The sequence below is a fragment of the Dipteris shenzhenensis genome, chromosome 15, assembly GCF_047967505.1.
Source record: "Dipteris shenzhenensis isolate YYH24624 ecotype China chromosome 15, Dip_SZ_1.0, whole genome shotgun sequence".
Lineage (NCBI taxonomy): Eukaryota > Viridiplantae > Streptophyta > Polypodiopsida > Gleicheniales > Dipteridaceae > Dipteris > Dipteris shenzhenensis.
Window position 1 is genome coordinate 34,280,877 of NC_141610.1, and position 16,523 is coordinate 34,297,399.

The following is a 16,523-nucleotide window of genomic DNA, read 5'->3' on the forward strand; positions in this document are numbered from 1 at the left end:
TGCCACCCCTTTATTAAAGATAGGACACCTATGACTGTCTTAAGACAGTCATAGGGTAAAACCTAATCCTAATAAAACTAATGAGTTTGTGGTGTGGCTCATCACTTCACACCCGCACACTTGAGTCTTCTCTCTCTCACACTCTCTCTCTCTTGCTCTTCTTCCCCCTTCTGTCCCTTCAACCTCAACTATAGAGCTCTTGCAAAGCTACATTCACAGCAGATGGCAAATGATGTACCTCAAACTCACACAGTTTCTAAACATGTGTGTGAGGGTTGTCTTTTGGGTAAGATGCATTGGTTTCCTTTTCAAAAGAATTGTCCAAAACTCTCACAAAGGAAATTGCAGCTTGCGCACAGTGATGTCTGTGGCCCAATGAGGACAAATGCCATTGGGGGGTACAAGTATTTCATGACTCTCATTGATGACTTCACAAGATATTGCTGGGTATATCCTTTGAAAGCCAAATCTGAAGTTTTCTTATGCTTTCAGAGGTGGCTGAATATGGTTGAGAATGAATCAGGATGCAAGCTTGTCACCCTCAACACAGATAGAGGGGGGGAGTATATGTCAAAGGAGTTTGATGCCTTTTTGTCTTCACTGGGCATTGTTCACTCATGCACTACTCCTTACACTCCTCAGCAGAATTCTGTTTCTGAAAGGAAAAACAGGTCCACAATGGAGATGGCTAGATGCATGCTTAAGGCCAAGTCTTCGCCCAATAAATTTTGGCTTGATGTAGTGATGTGTGCCAACTATGTGCTGAATAGATCACCTACAAGGGCATTGAAAACTGTTACACCTTATAAAGCATGGAAAGGCAGGAAGCCTTCACTTTCATGCATGAGAGTTTTTGGGTCTCTTGCATATGTTCATGTACCATCTCAGCTAAGACATAAATGTGGTGAACTGAGAGATGTAGGAAGACAGGGAGCCTGTTTGCTCCAACTGTCTGAGTTTTGAACGTGCTTGGAAGTCCGCATTGGCAGGTATGAACTGCTTACGGAGCACGTGTTCAAAACGTTCCCAAGCTAACACACTTTTACCGTCCTTTAAGCGTCGTTGCCACCATAGGAAAGCTGTATCCTTGAGGAGTGAGGCTGCCAAGGCAATCTTTTTGCCTTCAGTGAGGTCAACAGTGTCAAAGTACATGCGCAGTTTTGCGAGCCATTGGTCAACTGTTCGACGATTTCGTTGACCAGTGTAGGCTTTCGGAAGTTTAATGTCAAGTCTTTTAGTTTTGGAAGCTTGGAGTAAACGGTAGAGGGCACAGAGTTCAATGTTTTCTACCTCAGGTGGGAACGAGTCCACATAGTCGTCTGGTTGCGTCACGTCATCCTCTGTATGTGTGGTACTGCGACAATCTTGGAGTTGTTGGACTTTCTGGACCAAGTCGGAGATGCTGTCCTGAAGCTAGGAAATTTGAAGTTGAAGTAGTGCTTCGCCTTGTAAGTTGACTTCAGGGGTCTTTTTTGGACTTGAGTCGCTTATCTCCGGAGAGGCTGCACGCAAGCGTTGCGACATATCGGAGATCTCTGTGAGAAAAGCACGAACCTGCGCTAGTTTGTACCATTCTTGGAAGAGATTCGGGCTGCTACCTGAGGTTGCTCATGTTGGAGGGGGCAGGAGAAGCAGGATGGAATCAGCCGTGGAAATCTGGTAAAGGAGGTCATGTCTGAGGTAACACTGGTGATGCCGAAATGGGTGTTACTGCTCGTGAGAGTACAGGGGTAGGTTGCAGAGTCCACGGATCTGAGAAGGGATAAGGAGCTGCTGTCGGGAGTGGAGGATATCCAGGAGAAGGAGTGCCTTCAAAGTGTAAATACTGTCTTGGGGAAGGTACAACCTGTGCAGGAGGATATCTGGGAGCTGAAGGAGGTGGAGAGTACCCTGGAGATCCTGAAGCTGAGGGGTAAAAGTCTCTCCAAAGATGGACAGCAAACTCATGAGGAATATCGGGTTCTGGGTATCTACGTGTCTCTTGGAACACAACGTGAACTGTGCTGAGGAAGTAATGTAACTGAGGTGCCTCACGCAGAAGGTATAGGATGTGGTCCAAGTCACTGGAAGGGCACTTGACACAGAAGACCCATGATGCAAAAGCTCCGAAATGGGCTGGTTGTGCAATCTGAACACGATATTGTGTGGTAGATGATGCCTGAGGTGTCCTTGAAGGGACGGGTGAATTACCAGGGGTTTCCATGCTTTAAGGAAGAGGCTTTCATTTGCTGTAATTTGATGCCCGACTGTGCTGAAAAGCGTGTACCAGCGGTGAGCTTCGGGCTGGAAAAAGTACAGCATCAATTGCGAGTTGAAGGAGGTCCTGATGTCAGGCTTCAAGTTTCAAAATTAGGGTTTGCTGTAGAGGGAGGCGATTCAGCGATCAAACAGTCCGGTTGTGGGCAGAAAGGTGTTGCCAGCAAAACCACGAACCACACATGATCTCGATCTGTTGTGTAGAGGCGAGGTTTTCTTGTACAAGAGGGGCTGGCTGAGGGGATTTGCTGGACAGCAAGGCCTCTGTTCGCAGGCTGAGATGGCGAGGTGAAGAGATAGAGCAGGCTGTGCAGAGATGGGCGTCAGGCTGTCACTCTTCAGAGGCGATGGAACACATCCATGGCTGAGCAAAGGCTGGCGAACAGATTCAGAAGGCTGAGGGCATGATTGGCGTGACTAAGAAAGGCCGCCAAAGGCCGCCAAGGGCATGATTGGACAGCAAGGCCTCTGTTCACAGGCTGAGATGGCGAGGTGAAGAGATAGAGCAGGCTGTGCAGAGATGGGCGTCAGGCTGTCACTCTTCAGAGGCGATGGAACACATCCATGGCTGAGCAAAGGCTGGCGATTAGATTCAGAAGGCTGAGGGCATGATTGGCGTGACTAAGGAAGGCCGCCAAAGGCTGCACAAAGCCTGGAAACAGAAACGGCAAGCTTGGCGTGGGCTTGGCGTGGGCTGGCAAGCCGAAATCGGCAAGGGAGGGGCAGAATCAGCATGATGGTGGCACGACTTTCGAGAAGAGGGCGGGACTTACGAGACACCAAAGGCCGATTTGCGAAGGCTCAATAACTGCTAGGCCTTGCTTTTCCCAAAAATTAAAGGTTGGGTTACTTGAACGCAAGGGTAATCTTGGGTTGGGCCTTAGGTTTAGGGCTGGTTGCCCTTTTTAGGCCCTTTTGTAGGGTGCTTGGTGCCAAAAGGTGTGCCTATTCTAAGGGGTGTGACCGTTGGAATAGGTGTACCTTTTCATGAAGGGGTGTGACCCTGTTTTGAAAAGGGGTGTCCCCACACGAAAAGAGGTGTCCTTTTTTCCACGATGGGGTGTGTGGAGTCAAAACTCTTCATCAAAAGGTGTGTCCGATGGTGGAAAAGGTGCGTCCCTTGGTTTTGGGACAGCCCAAGCACATGAAAAGACATGATTTTTGTCGTGTCCATTCACATCAACTCGTGATGTAGGGGAGATGGAGAGGCCATTGATGACTTTAGGTGGGGTTGGCACTAAAAATTTCTACGCTCATTCTCTCCATCTCTTCCATGCACAATGTGCATGGATATCCTTCTAGTGGAAAGAGATGTATCAGATAGGCGCTAGAAGGTGGGGGGGCATTTCCTACAAGCAGGAGCGAAATTTGCTCTGATACCACTGTAAGAAATCCTAGATTTACTATATCTAGAAATGTGCTAAGGAACAGAAAGGAGACTGAAATAGCAGAGAACAAGGAATATTTGTAGAGTGTCTGTAGTGTCTGATGTAGTGTGTCATCCATACAATTGGGCCTCTCTTATATAGAGAGTGAAGAGTCACACATGGGAAAGGAATACGTCACAGATCGTGACATTCAACTCACAGAGTATACAGCAGTGTTTTGGCTCCAGAATGACTTCACTTGGAGTCTTGCATGTTCGCTCTTCTCTTGTTCAGGTGTAGTGAGTCAGAGTGTGTTAGAAGGCTTCCTTGTTTTCCTCCTTTGGTACAGGATTTAGTTGTACAAAATAGAATTTCTTTGCAGCAAGTGAAATATGTGCATAGATCTTGTCAAGATGTGAGTTTTCATACTTCTGTACGAAAGGCAACGTGGACCCTGCACAATCATTGAAATATAATGCCTTTTCCTTGTTATAATAAGTAAAAAAGAATACTATCTCAGATTTCGAGATCAGTCCGTCAGGGATGCCCCCTTGCTCCTTTCCTTTTTTTATTCGTGGCCGAAGCTATGAGCATCTATGTTAGATCTCAAGCTGACATCTTTGGGCTGAGACTTCCTATCAGAAGAGAAGAGGAGCTGCTTGACAGTGAGTTGGCTGATGACACAGCGATTTATTTGGATGCCTCTCCACAGACATTGACTTCTTTCAGGACAGCATTGGATTTATTTTGCTTGGCGGCAGGGGCGCAGATAAATTGGCATAAATCCAATGGCTTTTGGATCAGTGATGAGGACACTCCAGTTTGGGGACTTGACATAGGGTTCACTTGGGTTCAGAGGGGTGTGCCTATCAGGTATTTGGGCTGCCAGGTCGGCTTGGGTATTTCTACCACGCAGCAGTTTGCTCCCGTGTTGGAGAGCATCAGAAGGAAGCTTCTCTTTTGGAGCTCAGCCAAGCTGGATCTTGCCTCTAGAGTTGTGGTGGTCAACCAGGTCCTCTTGGCCACGGCTTGGTTTATTTGTTCATGTTGGTGCCGTTCTAGGGACTGCATCATTCAGCTCAGAAGACCGATCAGGAACTTTCTCTAGAGTGGGCTTGATGGCACAGCAGATGCCTTAGCCAGAGTGGCTTGGGAGACCCTCATCCTTCCTACACAGGATGGGGGTCTCAATATTATTGATCCAGATTTACAGTGCAGAGCCTTACTTTGCAAGATAGTGGTGCGAGGACTTATGCCAGGACAGGAACCGTGGAAGGACTTTCTTATCAGCAGCATACAGAGGTGCACACCTTCCTCAGGAGGAGACTGGATGAGCAGTGTTAGATGGATCTTCACCTCAGCACACCTCAGATCACCTTCATCCCCTCTCATGGTTGCCATTCTGAAAGCTTGGGCTAGTTTCAGAAGCTCTCTTCGGAGGATTCCTCCTTCCTCCCGGGAAGAGATTGATAGGCAGCCCATCATGTGGAACGACAGTATTTTAGATGATCGTGGCAGACCACTGGGTGCCTCACTCTACATGCAGTGGGCCAGGTGGGAGAGGGGACTTGCTTCTTCTTTGGGATCTTGGAAAGCCTTCCGTAGGCTTCCAGAGGAAACCAAGTCAAGGTTGACAGGACATCTCAGAGGGAGTGCAGGGAGGATCTTGCAGATTGAGACAGCCCTTCCAGAGGCTTGGATAGACACAGATGATATGCCTCTCACTTCCTCCACTTGGGTAGGTACTTTCTCGAGAGGCGGGGTTCCACTTCAGGTCTTAGCCTTCCGAGATGCACAGGAGGTTGCTTTGGTTTTCAGTGTCCAGGATGGTGGCAGATTGCTCAGATCTACAGATGATATATTGCTTGAGTCTGCTTTTCAGCCTATCAGGGTCGTAGGCCTTTTGATGCAGGGATCAGATTTAGAGTGGTTCTTAGACCCTGACCCCCAGTTACTCTCCACCGGGTCTTGGAGACTTTGGCTCTATGGAGGAGTTCCCATCAGGTATTTACAGTGGGACCCCGGAGAGTGGGAGTGGATTGACGCGGGGCATCGAGAGAAGACCATCCCCTTCTTTCGTTACACGGTCAGTAATGCCAGGAGATTTCAGCTCAGTAGTAGAGTCTGGAGACCCTCCAGAGTTCCTCATTGGGAGACTTTTGGTATTACTGCGGATCAGGAGAGGTACTTCTGGAGGAGGCTCTGGAAATCCCACAGGAATAGAAAGATCACTATCTTCTTTTGGCTTTCTATTCATGGAGGGATTGCAGTGAACCTTTGGAGGTCCAGATTCGGAGCCGACCCTACTTGCCCTCGTTGCCTTTCTGCTTCGGAGTCTATTCAGCATTGCTTATGGGATTGCAGACAGGCGAGATTGATTTGGATGGGGATAGCCAGGATCTTCAGTCACTTTGCCCATTCCCCACTCTTTATGACTTGGGGCTCGGTGGCTTGGCTTTCTCTTACAGGACCTGAGGTTTTCTATGAGGGACTTGACTCCTCTCGGGCCATTTCGGTTCGACGTCATCGGGTTGAGTTCTGCTCGTTGGATGTGGTTCCACACCGTCCTTTTACAGCTGTACATGCCTCTGTGGATACTTCTTGGGAGATTATAGCGAGCATAGCAGCCTGGCATATCTGGAGATCCAGATGCACAGAGGCTATGGAGGGTACTCAGGTTCATCCCTCGCACACATTGGCTAGTATCTGGACAGACATCGTACACACTCTGATGGCCGTATGGACGGGTATGCAGGGGGACTCCCGTGCAGCCTCAGCTAGGAGGGCTTCTTTCTTCAGGGAATGGAAGGATTCTCCTTTCTTCTCTGAATCTACTACAGGGTTGAGATGGCACTTTCAGCCTCAGCCTTGGTTTCTTTCCACCTCACTCTGAGGGGTTTTTTATTATCCTCATGATTTCATGATGTATTCCGCTTTGGGCTTGCTCTCGCGGGTTTTTGTTCTTACTTAATAGAAGTCTTTTGCATGAAAAAAAAAAAAAAAGAATACTATCTTCCTTTAAGGCATACAAACCATGGAAGGTTAAATGTTAAGTGGAAATGCAGGTTCCAGTTGTCAAATGTCTGGTGGAAAACATTATTGTGGATATTTCCTTTAATCAACTTGGCGGACTGAGCACACTCTGCTTTTTGGATGAGGTAGATTTCTTTTGGAGATCATGGAACATGTTTTATTTACAGTCTATGCTGTGAAGCGATTTAGATTTTTTAAATCCTCATCAAAATTCTCTGTGATATGCAACTTACAGGTTGACATGTTGATAGATCAAAACCATCTGTTCAAGAGGAGTATTATTCTTGTAAAAGCTTGGTGCTTTTATGAAAGCCGAATTTTAGGAGCATATCATGGCCTTCTCTCTACGTACGCGTTGGAGACTCTGGTCTTGTATGTATTCCATGTTTTTCATGGGTCACTACGTGGCCCTTTGGAGGTAAACGATATCTTCTTGAAGTATGTCTTTTTAGTTCATCAAATTATATTGGTTGCACACACTATTCAAAATTCCTGGTAATCACGTGGTCCTTGCCTTGAAATGGGGCAGGTGCTCTTTCGCTTCCTTGAGTTTTACAGCAAGTTTGATTGGAACCAGTATTGTCTCAGTCTTTTGGGACCTATTCCACTCACTTCTCTACATAACATGTCTGGTACATGGAGAATCGATACTACTGTTTGAAATTTTGCCGCTTTTGCAATTTCATATTCAATTTTATGAGCTCAAGGTTCTCAAACTCTTGTTGAATGACAGTGCAGATAATGGAATTAATTGTTGGGTCAAAATGTTTGTCTCCTTTTACAGACGAATCACCTCCAAAACATGGGGGCGGGGTTTTGCTCAGTGAGGCATTCTTGAATGCCTGTAAAGAGAAGTACAGTATTCATCCTGGAAGTGAAGGAACTCAAGGAAAAGTATTCTCTCAGAAATTTATGAACGTGATAGATCCATTACGCTCCAATAATAACCTTGGTCGAAGTGTTAACAAAGGTAACTCCTACTGTGAGACTACTTCATTGTGAACAATTCATATGCCATTGCAAATTCATGGCATCACCTGTTTGTAAGATAAAGAGCCGCAAATGATTGGTATTAACTGTAATTCATGATTTTTATGCCATCATAGGGAATTTTGTCAGGATACACAGCGCCTTTGCATATGGAGCAGGTCAATTAGAAAAATTGCTTCAGAGTCCAGAAGAACATTTTGCTGAGAATCTGTCTGCATTTTTTCGAAATACAGACAGGCATTCTAGGGGATATCGCCCTGATGCTCCTGCTCTAGGTTTGGAGCAGCTTCAACTTCAGGTCAATGCCTTTGCTTGTGATGGTAAGGGAAACAGTAAAGGGGTGAAAGTTGAGGTCAACACACAGTCAAAGGAAAATCTGAAGCAGGCCAAGCAAGGGCTCAACAATACCTCAACCTTAACAAATGGAGATCGATTTCATGGAGTTGACCTCAACAAAACTACCGTGGCTGATGAATTTGAAGCTTCAATTATGGTACAAGAACACGAATGCAGACCTTGTGTGGTGGACATAGAGTCACCAGAAGAACAGTTGGAGAGTGAACATGAATGCAATTCAATTATGGAAGAACAAAGGAACCACAATCTCCATGTTTCTGTTTTCAATAATAGTCTTCATGTTGATATTTCTAAAGTTCTGGATGCTTTTTCAGACACGAATTGCATTGATCATACAATTCGAAAATCTGAGAAGATGACACCAAGCCTGCAATTACAGAATAACTCGACAGGTACGGGTATATATGTGCATAGGAATCCACAAGCTACGAAATTTTTAGTGGATATTTTAAGTTTTTAGAATCGTGTCACGAAAAGATCAGTTCCATGTCTGTCATTTAGGTTTTGCCAGAATGCTGACGATAATACTCTTTTCATGTATGGTGTTGCATGTATCTAATGGTTCACATTGTATAGATGAAGTTTTACAATCTATTTGAAAAAAGTAATAAGATATATGATAATGGAAGGTTGATGTCTGGCTCTTCCAGGTCAACCAGATCAGGTAGGTCCATCCATGATGGCCCCTAATCTGTCGCAGTCATCATCATCTATGCCACTGACAAGGGAAGATATGTATCACAATCCTGTGGGATCCAGTTATCATTTGCACAACATAAGTACTAGATTGGATGAGAAGGTGACAGCTGCCCAATCTACTGAAACAATGATGGCAAGTGACAACTTTTCAAGTATGCTTTTGAGTATAAAAGCTCAGAAGGACATGCAAACTGAAGAAACAGAAGCTGAGGTTTTTGGAAAAGATTTCGCAACCCACTCGCAGATATTTGACATCAGAGATACAAAGGCTGATATTCTGAGAGGCAATTTTACAACTCACCTGCAAAATTTGGAAGTGGGACGTTTTCTTGAGAATACACGGTTGCATGGTCCTTTACGATCATCAAATACACTTCATCCCAAGTATACTGAAGAGAATTCTGTTTGGGAGGGCCCTGGCAGACCTGGAATGATAAATCCAAACATTTTCACACAAATTTCTAGTTGCAGAAATGGAGTCCTTTCTGTTTCGGCACTACATGGAGCTATGCTTGAAAGTAGATATACCACGCCAAATGGCTTACTTGCTGATGGAATCCCCAAGTTTCATAAAGGAACAGGCACCTTTTTTCCTAATGTGGTATGTTTTGTGACAATTTTTCTTATTTTCACAAGAAGCAAACACCTTCTGTCGCTAAGTTTCATTTGGAAAAATGGCTTTTTTTGCCGAATCATCCTGGATTTATTGTGCCGTATTATGCCAGTCTGAAAGCTTTGTGGTGCTCTTGCAGAAGCCTGGTTTTGAGAGAGCCAGACGATTAACAATTGGGGCCAAAGGACGGCCAGGAACAGCTAGCTTAGAGTTCCGTGATCCCACCAATCATAATGAAGCCTCTGCTATCAGATCAAGATACCATGGACAAAAGAAGCGTGATGGACAAGCATTGAAGGCTAGGTCAGAGAGAAGTAATGTGGAGCTAGGAGGAGACGGGAATATTTCAAGGGAAGCTTCAGTCCATAGCAATGCATTTTTTGGTACTCCTGATAGTGCAGGAAACTTTTTCTATCCTTCAGAAAGGGATGGGAGTCTTGCAGTCTCTGGTGACACTGTTGTCAATAGAACACATCGGATATCTCCTGTCATAGTATTACCTTCTGGCAACAGCAAGGCTGTCCCCATAGAAAAGTTGGAATTTGGATCATTGGGTCCAGTCAAACTGGAAGGATTACTGTCAGGAAGAATGCAAGATGTCTCTATTGAAGAAGAAAGAATTGGTTCTGTTCTTCAAAATCAGAGTGATTCTCAGCATGATGAATTTTCAGATTCCTGTGAAGCATTTGCAAGACAGGAGCAAAGCATTGATTATCGCCAGAGGTAGGAGAAACTATTGAATTCCCTTTTTCTTTCTTGTTTCGCGGATGGTCTAGATGCTTAGAAATTTTAAAACAGGCAGATGAGGTAGGAGAAACTATTGAATTCCCTTTTTCTTTCTTGTTTTGGGGGATGGTCTAGATGCTTCGAAATTCTAGAACAGGCAGATGTGTCAGATAAATAGCATGCCTTTCCATCTCCTTTGAATCTCAACATTTTTATCACAAGCCATCTTTTTTTCTCCAATGGGTTGTGTAATCCTTGTGTTTGTGTATTATCGACCACCGTAAGGATGTACAGTTAAAAGAGATATCATGATCATTACAGTTGGTGTGCCGGACCTGCTTCGCTCCCCCACATTCTTCATAATGGTGTTACTGTCCTCCATTCTTTAGCTCCTTCCAACAATTCTCACATACTAGGTTGATCGTTCTTATGTGAGATGCATGGAGCTACTTATGCTCAAAATTCCTTTGTATCATTTGACATCTCTGATTTTAAGACCAACACTGCATGTCATTCTTCTGGTAAGGTCAGAGTCATCTAAGTGGGCATTATAACTGTAGGTTGTAGAGTTCCATCTTGGTTTATCCCTGTGAGATACATGACAATGTTTTGGATTGTAATAGCAGTCATCAGCGGTACCAGGTAGAAGAACAGAGAGGGAAGGAATCCTTGTGTTGGAGAAAACAGTTTCATATTTTTTATCATTATTTGTGGTGCTAGGCTGTAAGAACTTTCAATGTTTTTATTACAACCAGCACCAATATAGTAAATCAGCGATGTCAAGTGTTGCAAGATGGTGCTGCTATGCATGGCAAGATAAAGAGTCATGGTTCATCCCTGTAGAGTTCATCTCGGTTCATCCCTGTGAGATACATGACGATGTTTTGGATTATAGCAGTCATCAGCGGTACCAGGTAGAAGAACAGAGAGGGAAGGAATCCTTGTGTGGGAGAAAACAGTTTCATATTTTTTATCATTATTTGTGGTGCTAGTCTGTAAGGACTTTGAATGTTTTGATTACAACCAGCACCAATATTGTAAATCAGTGATGTCAAGTGTTGCAAGATGGTGCTGCTATGCATGGCAAGATAAAGAGTCACGATAGGAGTCTAAAAATTTTTTGCAGCAGATTGCGGTAATTTGGTGCGACACAATTTTCACTGGCTTTGGGAGCCTTTCTTTCTTCCTCCACCTTGAGGTTGGGTGCTGTAATGGGTCAGTGGAGGCTTTGGAGGGCTATGCACCCAGACTGGGTGCTGTAATGGGTCAATGGACTGGCTGGTTAGCGGATGTTGGTGGTCTGCTCAGTGCTATTTTCGTGTCCTTGTGACCATGTTCATTTCTGGCCAGATTTCTAGCGTACTTATGTTATACATTTGCGAACAGGACTGCTTGTGTTCTATAGTTGTCCCACTTCATTGCTTTGCAGGCTGAGTTGGCTCTGTGCTGTAGTATTAAGTGACATTCGACTAGGATTTCAAAGCATGATTGGCTATTAGGATTGTAGTGTCCCATCCCTTAATGCTTCATCTAATCAGAAAATCTTTTTTGCTTTGGTAACTCATGCATTGTATAGATCCACTTTTTGCACATTCTAGGAAAATTACAAATATGGGAAAGGCTTCTTCTTGAAATGAGAAGACGACAGTGCTTAGATGGACATTTATAGCATACTTATGCTTCCATGTTTGTGCTTCAATTGTGCACAACTTGTTTCTAGGAAGTTCGTGGATTGTGGTTGTTCAGCACTCGTGGAACTTTTAGTACCTTCTACTCGATGCTTTAAAACAATACAAATGATCAGCTTTTTGTGAGGCACTAATAGGCTGACAATTGTGCAAACTTCTTTGGGTCCTGGTTCATTGCCTGTGGTAGCCTGGGAGCAAGTGCCAACAACCAATGTGGTGGGCTATACAACCAACGGATTCCTCAAAATTGTTGAGAATATAAAATATACCTTAGTCTAGGCCTTCCGAAATCACTCATGATGCTTAGTGGTTTTTTTGGAATCCTTTGTACCTTGATTCCAAATCACATGCAAGGTGCAAATAATGTCCAACCATATGTTGACTGAGAGTGGCATAGGACTCCCCCAATCACAAGTGTGCATTGTGCTACTAGATGTTAAGGGGCCATGATGCTAGCAACGGTCTTCCATACGAATGCTGTCTCCCAAATAATGTCCTTTGCAGAGAGCTCTAAGTGCTATTTAGAGGGTGGAGTGGCCTCGTGAATCTCTTGGCTCGTATTTGTCTCCCCACTCACTAGATAGGCGGGGAATACCATCTATATGGGGAAGGTGTTCCACCCCTCTGAACCAAGCTACTATCCCTACGCAAAAACAAGCTGTACGCACCCTCTCAATGATCCTGGGCGAGCATTTCCTAATCCTTTGTGCTTAATGGCATCTCCATAGACAGTAGGAAATTGTATCCTCATCTTGAGTCATGCAAACACAAGTACCATCGCTCCTCATTGCTGCACTGAGGATCTAATGGGGAGGCCACGCTATGCCAAACAACGAGCCTAACTAGTAGATCTTGTGCAGTCGAAGGCTAGGCCAAAGTTGAAACCAAAACCTTTTGAATACCTCATGTGGTACCTGTTGCTTCAAGCAGTGTCTCTCATAGGGGGTGTCAAAGGGGAGGTGGCTAGCAGCTAGCTACAAATGTCTACAAATGCGGTTGGTGTATAAAAGACACCTTCATTGTCCTTGTAAATTACGTGCCTAAGATGGCTAGAACCACTTCCCAAGCTCCTACCTCATCTCTCTTAAAGGCCGGGCTTCCCAAGCCTCAACCTACACTGGGTGCACTTCTTTATGAATGATCCGCAAAGGGCGGATCCCAACCCCTCTAGGACTTTGCCACCACAAGAAGCTCACAAACAATTATATATTATATGAATGATCCTTGAGAGTTGCGGGGGCCTCTAAGAAAAAATCTATACTATAGTAGACTAATGGCATGCCGCACATGATCCCATTCTTACACCAGCTGTAGTGACAGGCCATAAAACAAACACAGAGAGGGACTAGTCTTGGAAAATTGTCTAGTCAAGTGAGCCTCTGCAGCATCCTTCTCTACCCTCTCTCCAAGCCTTTGGAATGGCTACTGCGATTGGGCATCCTATCCCCCTCATGTGTGCCTCATGTGCGCTAGAGCCTAGGATATTAAGACCTGTCTCCTATTGTTGTGATTGTTTTCTTCGTCTTCATGGAACTGGCTAGGCCACCATCCCATTACACCCGGTCCCTCTGCATGTCCCGAGGCCTTCGCAATCAGGACGAATCAAGAAGGTGGCCAGGAGGCAGGCTTGTGGTACTGAGCATGTGAGAGAGACGTCTCTCCCCTTATGGCTTACAATAAATAATTGAAAAAATCTGATACAATGGGCTGAATGGGTGGAGCCTCTAAGCAGGCATTTGCATCCAAGCAAATACAACATAAACATAAACACCAATACAAAATTTCTGAGCCTATGGAGACAGTAGGAACTACAGTGTGGCATCACTATGGTAGGCCTCTGTATGCTATCTGAGGGGCCAAGTCCACATGGCAGCTCAGAATGGATAAGAGAGTCTTGGCAGAGAGCTGCTCCAGTGGTGTATGGGCATTGGGGCCGGGGGCAACGGCATAGAACCCATGAAAGTGCAATGGCGTCGGTCAATATGCGTGGTCTACTTTGGATGAGTGCCATTGTCACACTTGTTCACTGTGCCTCTGGTGAACATAGAAGGAAGTTCCCCAAGCCTGATCTATGCATTGGCACGCCGGTGGGTCTGTCGTATCTCTTGCTCCAGCCCTCCGACTGGAAAACTCAGTGATCACACTTTGGGTGAGGTCTGACTAAGCATCCTGATCTTGTCTATGTGACAGAGCAACTAGTCTATATGCTGCATGGCCTCATGGATGAAAGTCGCCAACCATCTGTGATTTGTGTGAGATAAGAGGCTAGAGAGGGGTCCGAATCCATCCCTGAAAAGACAGTGGTAACAACCTCAGATCTCATGGTACATAGAGATCCCACTGGTCCAACATATTGAGAACCCTAATTGATGCATAGTACCTTCCAAGAATTCAATCCACCTTTGTTGTACACCTTCATGAAAGAGGGAAGGATAGCGCAAGCTCAATCAGTAATCGCCCAAAAAGTGTTAGAAGAGGTCACTAACCCACCTATGAACGTCCATATGAGGAGCTTCAGTAGATTTGGTTAGATTAGGCAGTAGAAGATGGTGTAGGACCTCGCAATCTGCTTCCAATGAATTAAAGGAAAGCGTCTGTCCAAGAAGAAGGAGACTTCCAACTCAGCAAGATCCTGTAATTTCAGTTTGCTGTTTATGTATTGTCAGGTCACTCTCAAGCGCTTGCAATGGCTTCTCGCATGCCTATTCCTAACTTTGGCTTTTGCTGGCCGTTATCTACTCACGCTAAGATTCAAGTCGCATGTATACCTTGTTGAATGGTTTATCTACATCTTAATATTATGTTAGGATGGTCGTTGGTTGAAAAGTTACTCAAAGAGCGCTTCAAAGAATTAATTGATTTGCTTACAAAACATCAAGCACATGTGATCTCGCAACTAAAATTTCAGATAATCAAATAGAGGAGAACCAGTCATAAGGTTGAGATAGACAATAAGCAAGACCAGATGTGAGAAACCATTCCACATGGTGTAATTATATGGCGACAGGAATATTGACCTAAAAAGAGGAACCAGACCAGATATAAGCCTTGCAACCAAATAACTACAACGCTTCACCTTCCAGATAGGATCTTAGTCCCATCCAATTTCTTACGAACCAACGCCATATACTTTAAAAAAGGATTAAAATCTTACCAATTGGTTTGGAAGCTTTATTTATCCTTTTTAAAAATTCCTTCTTGGATTTCTGGAGACTCTAGTGAACACCAGAATCTCGTGGATGTGAACAGTACGACAGCGCCGGTTGTTTTATTGGTGGACATGTGGCTTTGACCTTGTGGGAATACGATATGGCAAGAATATTGAGGCTAAAAACTGCCCTGTTCTTTTTGCTTTCACTTGATCAGTGGTGAGTTTGGGCATGTTCCTTGGTTCATCAAAGTAATAGATTATTTGGTTGAAGATAGACACATGTTATATCAAGCTCAAACAGCTGGCCTATTCCTTGTCTAATGATGCACTTGTAAAACTGTTGAATATCTATAATTGAAGTGATATAATTGTGTCAAATGTCAGATCTACCAGCATATGTATCAGCTTGTTTGTCTGCACTTTGAGCTTTTGATAAATCTGTACCTTGAGATGAATCATGTGTGTGTGTGTCGTTGTACTTAGTAAAGACATGATTCTTTTAATTTGGGTATAGCTTATAAAAAGCCATGAAATGGCCTTTTTTGTGTAAATTTGTGCTCTAGTCTAACTTTCATTTAGGAAGTGTAAATTTATTTGTTTTGTGCTTGGAGCTAAATCCGTATTACTGTTTTCTTGCAGTCCACCAGCTCAAGGTTCGTACCTATTAAAAGATGAGGACTTCCCCCCCCTTACATTCTGTAGTCCACGAGAGACATCTACTGTATTTGTGCCTCAGAAAAGCTCAGCTAGTCAACAATCTTACCACCAGGCTTGTCTAGTGGGCCCTTCATCATAAATGGTTCACATTTCTGAGCATGGCTCCCTGTACAGCAAATGCCAAATGTAATCTTCAATCCAACACCATATCATTCCTGTTTTTTCTTCTTTTGGGGAGGTACGGAGAACTAGTTTTTAATAAATATAATTTACTGAACGTTTCTCATGTTTGTAAAGGAGCCACGTTGTCCAATATGATCATTGGAGATCTGGAAGTCTTTAGTTATATGGCAGCATGATATGAGTGGAATCATATCCCGAAGATTATAACGCAAGTTATAACAACCGTTAAATTTTTGCAAGGGCTGACCTGTAGGTACTTTTCATCTACCACACTGGTATTGGCAGCTTGATCTCTTCCTTCCATAAAAATTACATGTGCATCATCTTATTGTGCTAACTCAATGCTCCAACCAATGTCCTCTTTCAACACTAACTCAATAAGCTGAATAATTAAAGGCCACCAACATGTTTGAAATAGTAGGTTTGCTATGTTCTTACAATTTTTCCTTCTTTCTTCCCCCATGTGTTCTTGTTCTCGACTTGGCACATTGTTCACAAATTTCCTAGCTTGTGGATGCTGAATCCATGCCCATATATGCATGTACTTCTTGATTTTTGGGTAATGGTAGGCTTGGTACCATCTTTTAAACTTATCCAATTGTATGATCATTCAATTCTAACTAGAAAACATCCATAACTTCAACATCAACATATGCACTACTAATGAAAATATAGTTATGGACATTGTGGTTCATGTGTTCTTCCATTATCAAATTACATTCATGTATCCTTCTAAGGAGGTGTTATTGAAATGACTATTTCTACCTTACAATATCTACATTCTTGGTTGGGTTCCATGATTG

General features: G+C 44.0%; 1 protein-coding gene across 2 annotated transcripts in view; it reads left to right on the forward strand.

Annotated features, from left to right (window-relative positions):
• Positions 1–15,942, forward strand: part of LOC147893722 (uncharacterized) — a 34,060-nt gene extending 18,118 nt beyond the window's left edge. The window contains exons 4-12 of one of the 2 annotated variants that reach the window (XM_087385633.1): positions 6,689–6,781; positions 6,892–7,074; positions 7,186–7,288; positions 7,441–7,626; positions 7,763–8,395; positions 8,654–9,303; positions 9,455–10,038; positions 15,520–15,723; positions 15,835–15,942. In XM_087385633.1, coding sequence (XP_087241759.1) covers positions 6,689–6,781; positions 6,892–7,074; positions 7,186–7,288; positions 7,441–7,626; positions 7,763–8,395; positions 8,654–9,303; positions 9,455–10,038; positions 15,520–15,676 — 2,589 coding nt within the window. In that variant the 3' untranslated portion in view covers positions 15,677–15,723; positions 15,835–15,942. Of the gene's footprint in view, positions 1–6,688; positions 6,782–6,891; positions 7,075–7,185; positions 7,289–7,440; positions 7,627–7,762; positions 8,396–8,653; positions 9,304–9,454; positions 10,039–15,519 lie in introns of both variants that reach the window. The other variant, XM_087385632.1, reaches the window with a different exon arrangement.
• Positions 15,943–16,523: the final 581 nt, after the last annotated feature.